At 36.7% G+C, this 16664-nt stretch overlaps 3 protein-coding genes across 3 annotated transcripts in view; 1 reads left to right on the forward strand and 2 right to left on the reverse strand.

The window, feature by feature from the left end:
• The window catches only part of zgc:85777, a 38451-nt gene extending 37790 nt beyond the window's left edge, over nt 1-661 (reverse strand). The window contains exon 1 of the mRNA XM_067425472.1: nt 436-661. Coding sequence (XP_067281573.1) covers nt 436-627 — 192 coding nt within the window. The 5' untranslated portion in view covers nt 628-661. The remainder of the gene's footprint in view (nt 1-435) is intronic.
• A 1288-nt stretch (nt 662-1949) lies between these two features.
• gngt1 (guanine nucleotide binding protein (G protein), gamma transducing activity polypeptide 1) lies at nt 1950-2946 on the reverse strand. Its single transcript, XM_067425312.1, has 3 exons — nt 2818-2946; nt 2625-2723; nt 1950-2491 (listed from the first exon to the last, which is right to left on the reverse strand). Exons 2-3 carry the CDS (start codon nt 2718-2720, stop codon nt 2366-2368), a joined length of 222 nt encoding a protein of 73 aa, XP_067281413.1. The 5' UTR covers nt 2721-2723; nt 2818-2946; the 3' UTR covers nt 1950-2365.
• A 963-nt stretch (nt 2947-3909) lies between these two features.
• Nucleotides 3910-7671, forward strand: tfpi2 (tissue factor pathway inhibitor 2). The gene is given in 9 exon segments (XM_067425313.1): nt 3910-4110; nt 4113-4139; nt 4279-4452; nt 5454-5467; nt 6115-6196; nt 6199-6282; nt 6742-6793; nt 6795-6916; nt 7010-7671. Coding segments are annotated over 9 exon segments (705 nt in total). The 5' UTR covers nt 3910-4064; the 3' UTR covers nt 7114-7671.
• Nucleotides 7672-16664: the final 8993 nt, after the last annotated feature.

Consider the following 16664-nt stretch of genomic DNA (forward strand, 5'->3'; position numbering starts at 1 on the left):
TATTAAAGTTTAACTTGTAACCTATTTAACTTATTCCGGAGTTGACGGCAGGCTTTAGTGTCACGTGACAATCCTCAAAGCATCAAAACAAACCGTCTAATCTTGACAATTCATCTGTTCATTTAGAAAATTAATCTTTATATTAAACAAATCTTTCCTAAAATCGTTGAATTATGTCCGGCATTAACAACAAATTCCAAAGTAATTCATATAACTCGACATAAATGCAACTATACTATAGCTGTGCAAGCTAGCTAACCCACACTAGTGACCTCTTACCTACATTCACTTGCTAGTAAAAAAAATCGACCTGCACACGCACATAAGTGTGATATTCAGGTAGCAACTTAATCATCATTCATCTCGACAGAGAACTATATAATTGTCAAGGATAAAGTTACAACACATACAGCACGCTGTCATATCTAACGTTACCTTTCTCAAAGATGACTTTAATGCAAAATGTTCCTCTGTGTAGAGAACATGATCGATATTTTCGCTAGAAACGGATGGTCTTGGTTTGGAGGATGATTTTTCTGAGAAGTGACGGTTGTTGCAGACAACAGTTGTGTGCAAATTTCGATTCACAGCTAAACTGAATCTCAAGACCTTAGCGCGTAGTGCCATTCTTACAAACTACACAAAAGTGTTGACCTGCGCATGCGCATTTGAACTCAACTCAAAGTCGAATGTAGTCAGTCAGCCTACTGGTCTGCAGTCAGCTCCTTAAAGATAACTAGCAATAGTTACAGTTAACTATAATTATAGTAATATAGTAAAAAAAAAAAACTATTAAAAAGTTCCACGAATTCTGAAATCAAAGCTGAAAAAGTCCTTCCATGTATCTGCTCCCAGATTGTGGAATACGTTAGCCTACCTTTCTTTCGGTAGGCTATTAGATTTGTTTATCCGTATCTGTTTTTAAATCTAGGCTAAAAACTTTTTGTGCTAGCATATGGTCAGTGATGAAATGTATTGCTTTGTGTTTTTATTTTATACTTGGAGAGTTGTGCATTTTTGTCTCTTGCATTGATGTAAAGCACACTTAACTGTTGTGGTAGGTTATAGAAATAACGTTGACATTGACAAACTGTGGTACAGGGGTATTAGCCAAGTTTTTTAAGAATTCTGAAACAATGTTTGGACAAGATCCATATTTAGCCTATTCTAAATGGTATTTGCATACCTACAGTTTGTTATATTTTGTCAGTTATCGCTATGGTTATCAATAGTAGCCTACATTTTGGGTTACACACTACATTTCGATAGTCCACATTAGATATTCTACTAACAATAGGGGTGAATTCTGGTTGATTGGGACACATTTCCCAGTCATTGGCAAAGTGTCTCAATCAACCCAAATTCAGCCCAAGTACATTTCCAACTAGGCCTACATGTCAACTAAATCTCATTGGAGTGTTAGTTATTATAGCTTAAGTTGACACATACTGTAGTTGGAAAGTTACAATCAAATGTCTGTTGGGGGACCATTAAAAGCGTTAGCAATTACAGACAACTAATACACTAATGACTGCTAGTTGCAAAGTTACTTAAAGTTTGTAAAATGTCTTGTGAACTATAAAACTAACATCGTACCACATTTTGTAATATAAGAGACAAACAAAAGAAAATCCCGCACACTATCAATACTTGCAAAAATCAAAAACTTTTTTTCAACAACATTTCGGTCTCATGACCTTCATTAGGCATATATCTATATATGAATATGGTTATCCTTCGTCCTACGCACTTATCTATTACCTACAGGTGTGCGATGGTAATTTTGCAGTAATATACACAAGAAAAATTGTGGCCTTTGTCTGTATTTATGGCAAACCCAGTCACATTTTCTGTAAAATACTGTTTGATCTATAACACTGTACACTTTAAACCAAAACGAATGGCTCTTGCTGTTCAGGTAAAAAGAATTTCAGTCAGAAACTGTAGTGGCCTTTTGCCATGTAACTTTGGTTTTATTGAATAGCTAAATTATTCCACCAATTAAGCCCTGAGTTATCACTTTAATTACAAGCTCAAACATTCACTTTCACCCAATTTTGTCACACAGATGTTACCCTCTGGCTGGCTGCCCAAGAAACAAATACATGTATTAGTCCATCAAGCAAGTCTCTGGTGATCAGTGCACAATGGTGTTCAGATTTATTACATCACTTCAAAGATGAATACACAACTTATGAGGGTCCAGATCCTGGGGACACATTTACAAGGGAGAAAAACCCATTTAGAGTTTTTTGAATGATCTATCCATGTTTGTGACTGTCCTTTTTCGGGCAGCTGAGTGAATTCCAGCTATTTTAGCGGGTTTCCATGGGCAGCATTGAACACTAAGCTTTCTCTGTCCACATTAGCAAATGACACATCCACCTTTCTCCTTGAATGGGTTCTTCTCCTCTGGAATGCCTTTGACCAAAGGATCTTCATCTGCTCCGCTCTGAATGTACTCCGTAATCTCTTCACAGCATTTGGAGGTCTGACGGGAAAAAAGCGATTGAAGTGACAATCAAACAAACAAAAAAAAGCATGCCAACAATGCCTTATACCCTTTACAAAACCATCCGGGCCATCCGCCTTTGATGTAGTCCGTTTTGTGTTTGAACGCTTACCTTCGCTCTTTCCAGTTTCACCTCAGTTTTGAGCTGGGTTACTTCCATTTTAGCCTTATCCAGGTCTGTCAGGTCCTCTACATTTATGACCGGCATTGTCTGTGAGAAATCAAATCAGACAATGATATCACGAGTGTGTTTTAATGCTTGAGATATTCAATTATAGAAAAAAACTGCTGGTGACCAGACTTACTGCCGCTTAGGATGAGGTCTCCTCCACCCCTGAAAATGGACAGAGATTCTGTACCTCTCCCTCAATCCGGTTTATAAAGTAATCTGCATAAACATTGTAATCTCTTAATCTCATTAAAACAAGCACACCTATTTCATCTTTCCATTGTCGTCTTCTCCAAATTTGTGGTCAGCTGTTCATGTGGATTACCACACATACAACAAAGTAAATGCGTATTTACACAGCAAATGAATTACATCCAAAACATAATGAAATTGAAATAAAGGGGTTTCTGCGAATGACCCCCGGTTTGCAATATAGGTCAAGGGGACATAGAAAGTATTACAGGCTACTGTGACAATCATGCTAATCCATGTTTACCCCTAACCTGTCACATTAGATAATTCATTATATTTCTCTCTCTCTCTCTCTCTCTCTCTCTCTCTCTCTCTCTCTCTCTCTCTCTCTCTCTCTCTCTCTCTCTCTCTCTCTCTCTCTCTCTCTATTATACTTACATGTATATGTATAACATATATGTTTTAGAAAGTATTTAGAAAAGCCCAACCAGGGACAGGAGTTGAGAATAAGCACTAGCTATGCTGTGCATCATTTGCAGTTCTTGTATTGTAGCTATGTCTGTATGCATTGTTTCGGTTAAATAAATAAATAAATAAATAAATAAATAAATAAATAAATAAATAAATATCATCAAAGATTTCACAAACACATTCTCAATTTTTTTTTTTTAAATCATAGGTGTTCTTACCAGTCACACATGCATAAAAATAGGTTTTCATTATTCTGTTGTTATAATAATATTATTTATTAGGTTAAACTTCATTTTAAGGTGTCATTGTACATGTGTGTAATTATACATTTAAGTAGTATTATATTAATTAACAGTATAGGATTAGGGTTTGGTTAACAATTGTGATTAGCCTATTCTATTTGGATTCTATTTGGATTATAACGTTATTATTATTGCAGAATAGGTGTAGTAGTAGAGTAGTAAGTTTGGCTTCATAAAATTCTACGGTTCTGAATTATTAGGTCATTATTTATTACCTACTGTGGGAATAGACGCATTTTGCTCAAGGAATTGTCATGGAAATGACTAAGTGTAGCCGCCCCTTCCAATTCCACCCCTGACAAACTCTCCTTTTATAAGCCAACGATTGGGAACTCAGTTAGTAACTTTTCAGTTGAGTAACATAACAGTTAGTATTATCAGACGATACACGCGGTCTTGGAATCCACGATCTATCAGAATGGCGTGTGATTTGCTTGGAGGTCTTTTTCTTATTGTTGCCCTGCTGCAAACGCCGTCGGACTACAAACCAAAGGTAACGATAACAGTGTGCTCCTTTAATGGATAGTAAAGTGTCGAAACAGAGGCATTCTGTTGTTGGAACTTGTCACTTAAAAGTTGCACTTGAGCTTGAGGTTCATTAATTCTTTACTGTGTAATTTACTCCCTCACAGAAGTTTGTCTGCTGCAAATTGAAGAAGGAACATGCAATGACGACATCCAGCGTTACTACTACAATACAATCACACAACAGTGTGAAGAATTCAGCTATAGCGGCTGTGGAGGAAACGCAAACAACTTCAAGTCATTTATGGAATGTCAGAAACATGCTTCAGGATACCAAGTACGTTCATTATAAATATACGCAAATGCAATGTAAACAATAGGCTACACATGGGCCAGATTTAGGGTAACGGGGCTGACGAAAAAGGTCTTTTCACTTCTCCCATAGTGTGATTGCAGAAAAACAGGATTGCAGATTTTTTTAATAACAAAAAGATCATAAATGAGTTTTTGTTTTGTTTAAACGTATTATAAGTGGCAAGGTGGGCCTTTTACTTGATACATAAATAGATTTTTGTTCAAAAAAAATATAGGCTACTGTCATTAAAATATGTATTAAAATAAGTAATTTAAAAAGTAACACTTTTGAAAGCATTAAATGAAATTTCACAACAACTGAATAGTTTAACAGTAGTACATTAAATATATTTAATTATATGATAAGATGGATATAATATATTTTTTAAAATGATGGGTTTTCATTATTATAAATGTGGTGAATATCTATAGCCAATATATAAAGGTGAAAACCCATCTTATTGTATGATATTTACCATTCAAATCAAGCATCAAATCTGGTTATGAGAGAATTTGTAGGCTAATTAATGTACATTTAAAAAGTATTTTGTGATAGAAGATAAGACACATTTTTGTATGATTGTTCTTTGTATGAGGATCTGGGTAAGAAATACTTGATCTGATTCTTGTTGCTGATGTCTATATTGATGTTTCATATGTTTGTGGTTCAGAGTATGCAGGGAGATTGGCACTGTAGGCTATATACATGGGTTGTTTCAACTAACAGTTGGGGTCAAATATGGACAAACCCAGCTGTTGGTTAAAAATGTAACCCAACGGCTGGGTTTGTCCATATTTGACCCAACTGTAAGTTGAAACAACCCATGTATATAGCCTACAGTGCCAATCCAGCAAAACTGCAAACGCAACCTTTGTCACAAAATTCATTTGCTAACATAAATCTACATTTAAAAAAAACATCAAATATTTGATCAAATTAGGGCAGAATAAACTTTGCGTTGCGGCCCACACTTGTGCCATGGATCAGCCAAATTTCCACAAGTGCCATCTAGTGGTTAAAAGAGAATAAAGTCGAATGCGCCTTTTAGCCTTATTGTAGCCTACTAACAGCTTGCATCAGTGCAAACCCTCTTTTGGCTTTAAAAAACTACTGTCAGGATTGACTGAAGACACACAGTAAAAAATAAGTGGTGAAAAGGTGTGGACAGGGTTGTTTTTAACGACTGGTCTCATTGCATATGCATTTGTAGGAGCTTCCAGATGCAAAATTTATGGGAGGAGAGTTTTTAAATGAATCATGCAAGGTGATTTACTAAGATTTGCGCTCATCAATTTATTCTTATTTGAGCCATTATTTACCACCCGTCTTAAATCAGACGCTAACTTGCACTGCTCTGGGTAGATAGCGTTGGTCATGGAAAATGATCCGCCTGTGTCTGTGTTCTTTAATTTGCGCATCGCCAGTAGATCACAAGCAGAACTTTCCAGTCTCTTCTGCGCTTTTATGGAACTGTGCTCTCACGCTAATTTGCCCTGTTTAGTCAATCTGGCCCATGGCATCTAAAAATGGCTTCTTAATGAGAGGTCTGGGGCAGTTATGGTTTAAAATTATCATAAGTTCACACTTCAGTAATTTGTTCAAACGCTCACTTTAACATCTTTGTTTTGCACACCACAGAAATCCCCAGATCTGCCGTTTTCCAATGAAAGAGGGGCCCTGCCGAGGCCTCTTCAAGCGTTATTTCTTCAACATGTCCTCCATGCAGTGTGACCCTTCACTTATGGTGGTTGCCAAGGCAATGAAAACCAGTTTGAAAACTTTCAGGGATGTATGGAATATTGCAATCCTTCTAAAAGTAAGTCGAGACACTAGCTGTAGCATTTTTAAAAAGTATAATAGTAGCAGATCAGATCAAATGTTTAAAAATGCAGATTAAAACATTTATTAAAAAGCAAGAATGTGGGTTTTGCCATCTTCAGAAAAAAAGCAGCAGTAAAGCATTGGACCTTGATAATCATTTAGTGAGGAAATGTCAATGGCATTTAATAAAATTGATGAGTGAACATAGGACTGAACATTGAAGGCTGTGTACTTGTTGCGACCCTAACCGTCTTAATTGAAACACATTAAGAGATTTTTGTTCCAGTTTTTTTCTTCTTCAAATCATCAGCACACAAGCTTGTTTAATGACCTTCATGTCTAAATGGTTTCCTGTCTCTTGTCTGGCTTACCTACTTCACCTAGAAAACTTTTGAGGTCCCTAGAAAATGCGAAGATTGAAAGTTAAACATTTCTGCTGTGTTTTATGTTTCAGCGATCCCTGTGATTTGCCATGGCATTTTGGATAAAGGAATTTGCTCAGCTTCATAGCAAGGTATTACTACACGCTGCTACAAAAACATGCGAGGAGTTCACATACACGGGATGCGGAGGAAGCAGCAATAACTTCATCTCCAAACAAAGCTGCATGGACGTTTGTGTTCAAAATGGTATGTTTGTGTGCAATTAATATGAGAAATTCATTATCAAGACAACATGACAGCATTATTTTCAGTGTCTAACTTGTGTTTTGTTGCTTTCAGGGAGCAAACGCAAAAAGAGTTCCTCAAAAAAGTCAATAAAAGTTTCTAAACAGTACTTAAGACGCGTAAAGGCTCAGCCACCAGGGGAGAGACCGGCCAAATAATTGTTCATGAAGTCATTCTCACTGTTTTACTGAAGATGTTTGCACTGATTTTACAGTATTTGAAGTTGAAGGCAGCAGTTCACACACATCTCACTCCGTGTATGAATATTGATTGTTTGTTTTTAAAATGAAAGTTTGTTTAATATTGTCATGTATTTTTATGCCTAATGTTTTTTTAATAAAAGAAGAATGTACAATTTTTTATTATTTGTATTATTAAATACAATAATAAGTCTAACACTGTTTTAGTGATAAAGAATAACTGACACATAACCTGACAAGGTAAGAATGAAAAATGAAAATAGTCGCTGTCTTTTGGGTTAAAAAATGGCAGGTTCTTCTTTGTGCAAAACACCATGCACTTTGCCTTAAAGAAATGCCCGGGTGTTTTATATTAATTTAATATACAATATATACCTACATTTGATATCAAGTTTAATTCAAATCCTGCTGTGTCTCATGCCTTTGTAACCAATCCCGAATAAACAAGCATTTATGAGTCCTTCATCTGCATTAATCATTTTTCATGTAGGACTATTAAAGACAATACTCAATCCATGTTGTTGTTTGATCTGTCACAATTACCATAAATAACACATCATCACTCGCATATTAATCATAATCACCTGTACATCCTGATTTCCAAAACGCGGTATTATCACATACACTGTCAGAAAAAAGGTACATTGCTGTCATTGGGGCGGTATCCTAAGGTACAAAACCGAAAAGGTACTAAAATATACTACCGCCCCAGTGACAGCACTGTACCTTTTTTGACAGTGTATTAGAGATAAACTTAATAAAAATAATTCTGAATAATATACTGAAATAAATGTATAATAGTATAAATGTCCAATATAATTATTTGTTCTTAATCCTAAATTATTATGTGAACTTTTGTTTGAAAGTCTATATAGCGCCCCCTAGTGTATTTATCTATCATGTAGTTAACTTGTTTGGACAGAAAGAGTCTAGACATAATGTTGCCTAGTCCATCTGTCACACAGAAAATGTCATTTTACGTCAAGCTCAATAAAGATGAATTTATCATGAACAAATCTGGAAGCTTATTTTCCACAGACCCATGCCGTAACTCAGTCCATGGCTTCAGATTAGTGTTGGCTAAAACAGCCACAAGGTGGAGTTCTGTATTCATGCAATGTAATGCTCTCTGCCTCTGCTACAGGAACTCTCAAGAAATTCCTTCGGTATGGCACTTCATAAAAGACCATTTACGCACAGTTTTCACATTGTTGAAGACACACACATTTACATTTACACAAGCATTTCTGCAGCTCAATATTTAAAGTTGGCATGAAAAGGATGATATTTCACTGTTCTTTTCTATTGCATTTTAGAAAGTGTTGTTTTGCCTAACCTGAATAAGACATTGTAGTTATATATACTAAGGGGGAAATGATCTAAATCTACCTGATGCTGTGAAGACCCAATATGCAATATCCTTGAGTTTAGAGACTCTAAAGAAAATACCGGGATAATTTGGAATACATTTTTGATACGCTGCTGCTTTTCCTCCTATAACAATTTCTAGAAATGACAGGCTTGTTGTGAATTAGATTACAATCTCACCTATTTTGCAGAGTCTGCATGTCCTGTGCTGAAGTCTGCAGAGGTTAATAGTTTTATACTAAAAAGCAGGTTTAGCAGGTTGCACAGCAGCACAACTGAATTTGGGGCTTAATAATTTCATATTTTATATAGGATTGCTGAAAGTGGAAGGCTACTGCCATGAAATAAATACACAAATCAGTCAATCAGCAAAGGTGTGTTTTATGTAAATCACAAGTCTGGAACATTCATTTCTCTGCAGAGACATATTTCAATTAAAAGTTTTTCCACAGAGATTCTACAGAGATTGCAGAACTCAATAAAAAAATTTAAACAATGCAGAACACCTCATAAGTTACTGATTTGTTGAAACTTCAAATTCTCTTTAGGTGAGGGACAAAATATAAGTTTTATTGAGAAACCAAAAAAATATATTTTTTGTCTTGGTACTTGAATAACTTATACCCTTATATGTATATCCTTAAATATTAGGGCTTTCTTATGGCTAAAATAAGAGTAATGAGAGGAGTAATGTCAAAGTTTGTAATATATATTCACTAAACTTTTTATATTATATACTTTTTATATACTTTTTATTTATATATTATTAAAAAGTGATCAACATTTTAATTAATTTTAATATTAACATTTTAATCTTCACTTTTACATTAAACTTCAAAACATGTTGGTAACACTTAAGGCCCTATTAGTTGATTTATTAAATAACAATGAGCAATACATGTATTTATTCATATTTATTAACATTAGTTAATAAAAAATATTCATTGTTAGTTCATGTGAGCAATTATTAAATAAATAATATTAACAAATACAACTTTTGATTTTAATAATGCATTATTTTTTAAATTAATATTAACCAAGATTGATAAATATATATATATTCATTGTTATTTCATTTTAAATAATGTTGTTAAATACAAAGTTCAGTCATGAAACTCTAGATGGTGCAGGCTGATAGGTCCTTAACTCAATCTGCTAGCAATGGTTCTCAGGGGACAGTTGATTGGTTCCTGTTGCATCATTAGCTAATGAGCTTGCTGCTCAAGCTTGGTCAGAGTTTGCTACAACAGTTTAATGTGCTTTTCTCCCCCAGGTCCACTTGTATAGATCTACCAAGGGTTATTCATGAATGCAATATTGTATAGTGCAGCCAACACTATCTCACGACCAATTCATAGATATTTTATGATATGGCTAATTTGATAAGATTTGTCTAAACCCTAGTAACAGGTAGGTTTAGGGACGGGGTTAGAGGGAGGTTATTCAGTTTGTATGAATTCATTCGAATTGGGGAACTCGTAAAATATGTACGATTTAACAAAAAAATATGAGTGGGGTTGACAGTGACAGCAGCAATAACAGCAGTAATAACAGCAGCAACAATAATCAACAACAGCAGCAATAATCAACAGCCACAGCAATAACATCGGCAGCGACAATAATAACAGCAGTAGCAATAATCAACACCAGCAACACCCAATCAACAGCTGCAACAGCAATAACATCAGCAGCGTCAACAATAACCGCAGCAGCAATAATCAACACCAGCAACACCAATCAACAGCTGCAGCAGAAATAACATAAACAGCAGCAGCAGCAATAACCACCAGCCGCAGCAATAACAGCAGCAATAATCAACAGCAACAACAGCAGCAATAATAGTCAACAGCTGCAGCACCAATAACAACAGCAGCAGTAATAGTCAACAGCAGCAGTAATAGTCAACAGCAGCAGCAATAACATCAGCAGCAGCAATAACAACAGCAGCAGCAGTAATAGTCAACAGCAGCAGTAATAGTCAACAGCAGCAGCAGCAATAGTCAACAGCAGCAGTAATAGATAACAGCAGCAGTAATAGTCAACAGCAGCAGCAGCAATAACATCAGCAGCAGCAATAACAACAGCAGCAGCAGTAATAGTTAACAGCAGCAGTAATAGTCAACAGCAGCAGCAGCAATAACATCAGCAGCAGCAATAACAACAGCAGCAGCAGTAATAGTCAACAGCAGCAGTAATAGTCAACAGCAGCAGCAGCAATAGTCAACAGCAGCAGTAATAGTCAACAGCAGCAGTAATAGTCAACAGCAGCAGCAGCAATAGTCAACAGCAGCAGTAATAGTCAACAGCAACAGTAATAGTAATAGTCAACAGCAGCAGTAATAGTCAACAGCAGCAGCAGTAATAGTCAACAGCAGCAGCAGCAATAACAACAGCAGCAGTAATAGTCAACGACAGCAGTAATAGTCAACATCAGCAGCAGCAATAACAACAGCAGCAGTAATAGTCAACAGCAGCAGCAGCAGCAATAACAACAGCAGCAGTAATAGTCAACAACAGCAGTAATAGTTAACAGCAGCAGCAGCAATAACAACAGCAGCAGCAGTAATAGTCAACAGCAGCAGCAGCAATAACAACAGTAGTAGTAATAGTCAACAGCAGCAGCAGCAATAACAACAGCAGCAGTAATAGTCAATAGCAGCAGTAATAGTCAACAGCAGCATCAGCAATAACAACAGCAGCAGTACTAGTCAACAGCAGCAGCAGCAATAACAACAGCAGCAGTAATAGTCAACAGCAGCAGCAGCAATAACAACAGCAGCAGCAGCAATAACAACAGCAGCAGTAATAGTCAACAGCAGCAGTAATAGTCAACAGCAGCAGCAGCAGCAGCAGCAATAACAACAGCAGCAGTAATAGTCAACAGCAGCAGTAATAGTCAACAGCAGCAGCAGCAATAACAACAGCAGCAGCAATAGTCAACAGCAGCAGTAATAGTCAACAGCAGCAGCAGCAATAACAACAGCAGCAGTAATAGTCAACAGCAGCAGTAATAGTCAACAGCAGCAGCAATAACAACAGCAGCAGTAATAGTCAACAGCAGCAGCAGCAATAACAACAGCAGCAGCAGTAATAGTCAACCAGCAGCAGCAGCAATAACAACAGCAGTAGTAATAGTCAACAGCAGCAGCAGCAGCAATAACAACAGCAGCAGCAGTAACAGTCAACAGCAGCAGTAATAGTCAACAGCAGCAGTAATAGTCAACAGCAGCAGCAATAACAACAGCAGCAGTAATAGTCAACAGCAGCAGTAATAGTCAACAGCAGCAGTAATAGTCAACAGCAGCAGCATTAATAGTCAACAGCAGCAGTAATAGTCAACAGCAGCAGCAGCAATAACAACAGCAGCAGCAGTAATAGTCAACAGCAGCAGCAGCAGCAGCAATAACAACAGCAGCAGTAATAGTCAACAGCAGCAGTAATAGTCAACAGCAGCAGCAATAACAACAGCAGCAGTAATAGTCAACAGCAGCAGTAATAGTCAACAGCAGCAGTAATAGTCAACAGCAGCAGTAATAGTCAACAGCAACAGTAATAGTCAACAGCAGCAGCAGCAATAACAACAGCAGCAGCAATAACAACAGCAGCAGTAATAGTCAACAGCAGCAGCAGCAGCAATAACAACAGCAGCAGCAATAACAACAGCAGCAGTAATAGTCAATAGCAGCAGCAATAACAACAGCAGCAGTAATAGTCAACAGCAGCAGCAATAACAACAGCAGCAGTAATAGTCAACAGCAGCAGTAATAGTCAACAGCAGCAGCAATAACAACAGCAGCAGTAATAGTCAACAGCAGCAGTAATAGTCAACAGCAGCAGTAATAGTCAACAGCAGCAGCAGCAATAACAACAGCAGCAGTAATAGTCAACAGCAGCAGCAGCAGCAATAACAACAGCAGCAGCAATAACAACAGCAGCAGTAATAGTCAACAGCAGCAGTAATAGTCAACAGCAGCAGTAATAGTCAACAGCAGCAGCAATAACAACAGCAGCAGCAATAACAACAGCAGCAGTAATAGTCAACAGCAGCAGTAATAGTCAACAGCAGCAGCAATAACAACAGCAGCAGCAATAACAACAGCAGCAGTAATAGTCAACAGCAGCAGCAGCAATAACAACAGCAGCAGTAATAGTCAACAGCAGCAGCAGCAATAACAACAGCAGCAGTAATAGTCAACAGCAGCAGTAATAGTCAACAGCAGCAGCAATAGTCAACAGCAGCAGCAGCAGCAGCAATAACAACAGCAGCAGTAAAAGTCAACAGCAGCAAAAGTCAAAAACAGCAGCAATAATGAAAAGCAGTGCAGCAGTGCAGCAGATCTAGTTTGCCAAGACCAAACATATTAACAGTCTTATGCCAAAAACTTAGGGAGTTGTCATGACACAACTAATGTTAAGAAATATAACCTTATTGTAAAGGGTTACAAAATTCTTTAAAAATATATATATTTTTGGTTTAAATGTAAAAACAAAGCTCAGTTTTTAATGCTCAGGAAGAGAAGTGACAATGCCATTACGTCACACCATTGATAATAAAAAAAGATAATGACTCTATCTTTATCTATAATTTCCCATACATGATGAGCAGTTTATGGAGTGAAGAGAAATAATTTTGGGTTGCTGAGGATCTTCAAACGCAACACGGCCTGCATGGCTGCATCTCATTTGCTCAGTGCCTCAGGGACTGAAGGTGGCATTGTGACAAATTGTAACGTACATGCCAAGTTTGCCTGAGCATGCATTAGACATGTTGACGAGCACTCGGCCTAATTGTCACAAATGGTTTGTTATGGAGACTAAACTCTTGATTTCTCATTCTTAAGGCTCCAGAAAGGAATTATATCATGGATGGAGTATATGACAACAAATCCAAATGGATTAGAATCAGATGAAATAATAGACATCAACGATCATCACATTATCTACCACTGAGAGGTCCATAACACAATGTTTTGTAATATGCTGCCACCTCACTGAGATACAGAACATCTCCTCGGGCCGCTATGATTTTGTGCTGCAGAAAAATACGCAATCCTAATGGAAATGTCATTGTTAAGTGGGAACAGGTATGATGATCTCATGATAACACACTGGATGCTGGCCTGCTCTCATCTCACCAGCAGGCTGGTGTTCCGCTCTGATAGCTGCTGTGAGGGAAAAATAAGGACGTCTTGTCTTTTGTGTTTCCTGCTGAGTTTAACCTTTAACTGAGGTCGGCCTGTACTTTGAAAAGCATCTCTTGAATGAATAAAGAGGATAACAATTCATAACAGGGGGAATTATTGTTATGATTAAAGGGGACCTATTACGACCTTTTTCAAAGTCGTGTATTTTTTTTTAGGGTCTAGTAGAATAGGTTTTCATGCTTGATTTTTCACATACTTGACATTGTTGCATATCCTCTCTTCCCAGTCTGTCAGTAACACTCTGTTTTATTTCCCGTCTCCATAAAGCCCCTCCTTCTGAAAAGCACAGTGTGCTCTGATTGGTCAGGTGGGTCACCAGTGTGTTGTGATTGGTCCAACCCGATAACACATAAACGCGTATAAATAGTACGAGTGTGCAATGTCGTGGAATGTATACGCCAAAACTCATTTTGGCGTGCATATGATACGCTGTTTTTCGCGTGCATATGATACGCACTTTATGCCGTATATATGACACGCTCTTGGGTAGGTTTAGGGTGGTGGGGCATATATATGATACGCTCTTGGGTAGGTTTAGGGTGGTGGGGCGTATATATGACACGCTCTTGGGTAGGTTTAGGGTGGTGGGGCGTATATATGACATGCTCTTGGGTAGGTTTAGGGTGGTGGGGCGTATATATGACACGCTCTTGGGTAGGTTTAGGGTGGTGGGATGGGGGGTTTGTATGTATAATATGCCATAAAATGCGTATCATATGCACGCGAAAAACAGCGTGCCATAGACACGCCAAAATGAGTTTTGGCGTATACATTCCACGACATTGCACACTTGTACTATTTATACGCATTTTTGTGAGAATACCCTGGATTGGTCAGTCAGCGTGTTTCAGAAGTGTCCTTTTTAGAGAGGCTACTCACTGAAGAGCCATTACCTCCAGCATAGCCCCCCCCCCCCCCCGAACCACACCCTAACTCTACCCATAACCCTATCTCTCCATATTGTGACATGTTCATTCCCAACTCCTTTTGAATTGACTGTGCGTTAAAGTTTTGCAGACCTATTTCATGCTCAAACAGCAACATTACAAAAAGTTGGAAACGTAAAAAAGCATAAATTATTTCAAGAGGGATATTCAAATTGAAAGATAAGCGTTGATTCAAACTTTGTTCCAAATATCCAAATATGTGGATCGGCACACCTCAGACATTAAATCATTTAATATCATACTTCTGAACAGGGCACGTTTAGTCCTTCTGCGCCATAGAGATGTCATCCTTTGAAAGTTTTAATGTGTCATAAATATGCTGCTTCATGCTTATCAAATCTTTTCCTGTCTGAGTGTGAGTGTGTGAGTGTGAATTTATGCACAGATGGGTAAGGAGGTGGATCAGAAGTAGAGAGTGTTTGGTTCATGTAAGAGTGTAAGAGTGCATTGTTTTAGCAAATATATGAAATAAAGCTTTGAAGACAAGACAAGACATATGTGCAGTGTCAAACTACCAAAACTACCAAACTACCAAAACATCTACAAACTCAACTCATTTTTGTAAAACATTTTTGAATTTATCACTAAAAGGATATAATATTAAGTCACTCTAAAGGCGAGACACTGCGGACAAAAACACCGTTTTTTTTTCCCTCCATCTGTCCAATTTGAGAACATTTTTCAGACTAGTGAAAGAAAACACTCCAAACACACTTACAAGTGTATCTTTTATAACACTTCCTCTATTATCATCTGTAGATTTCAATTACAGTACATATCTTTAAAGGCCGTTTTCTCAAAATAAGTTTTTTCTCCTGCTCAGAAATCTCCAGTAAACACTTTACAGTTTTTATATATATATATATATATATATATATATATATATATATATATATATATATATATATATATATATATATATATATATATATATATATATATATATATATATATATATTTAGAAAGTTTTATATTTCTGAGGGTTTTGTATTTATTTATTATTTTTTTCTGTCTGTTGACATCATTTTCTTATTTATGGAGTGATAAAAAAAAAGATGTCCCAAATCCCCTCTTTGACTCCAATGTGTCAAAAACAGGCTTTATCCAATGTTTAGATTTTTGGTCTAGAAATCTATGCAAATGAGTGCCTATTTAATTAGATAATATTTGCATATTTAAACATAACATTTAGGAAAACATGCAATGCAATTTAAGGTAATCAATCATTCTTATACTACCCGGTGTCATGATTTAATAATGTGGATTAAAAGGTTGTTAAAATCACTATTATAGCTTCATGAACATCACAGCAGGATTGGTACTTTTTCCTTACATCTTTCTGTTTATTCTTTCTTTTATCATCATTTTGAATCTCGCTACACATTCAAAGTTTGACATCAATTTTCTGGCTCCTTGAACTAAGGCAGAACCTTTAAACTTTCTCAGTTCACGAGATTGTATCAGACCTCATGATGATTACGCTGGTGAGAAAGAGATGGCAGACAAACCAAACAGATTTATTATTTCCATGCAAATTTGTAACTAAACCAATCATACAAAAGAAATGATCAAAACAACCAAGAAACTGAGAGCTGCGATCGCCATTGTATTATGTATTGTATTATTTTATTATTTTTTAAATAAGCATCATATTCATGAGACATGTTATTATTTAAGTTTATATTGTATTTATATTATTTTATGTGTCATGGATCCAAAGTATATGATGATTAACATTATTGAAAATAATATTATAATTATACACAAATAAATGCAACACAATGTGTGTGAAAATAAACAAGAAGAAAGTTTTAATTAAAAATTAAGTAATTTAAAAAGGCTGTGAGGGGTAAAATGTCCTCTGTATAGCCCCTTTCACACTGCGATTCCGACAAATACACAGATAATGCGACCCGGCATTTGTTCCCGGGCCGCTAGATTTGGTCCATTCACACTGCCAGCAAAATACCGTAATATGTGCACACACAAC

This window comes from Pseudorasbora parva, chromosome 19 (genome assembly GCF_024679245.1).
Source record: "Pseudorasbora parva isolate DD20220531a chromosome 19, ASM2467924v1, whole genome shotgun sequence".
Taxonomy (NCBI): domain Eukaryota; kingdom Metazoa; phylum Chordata; class Actinopteri; order Cypriniformes; family Gobionidae; genus Pseudorasbora; species Pseudorasbora parva.

What these genes read in the sequence shown, in the direction of transcription:
- gngt1 (XM_067425312.1), bottom strand. Translation starts at nt 2,720, where the DNA reads ATGCCGGTCATAAATGTAGAGGACCTGACAGACCTGGATAAGGCTAAA. An exon ending in TGAAACTGGAAAGAGCGAAG is followed by an intron (nt 2,492 to 2,624) that starts GTAAGCGTTCAA and finishes TTTTCCCGTCAG; the next exon opens with ACCTCCAAATGCTGTGAAGA.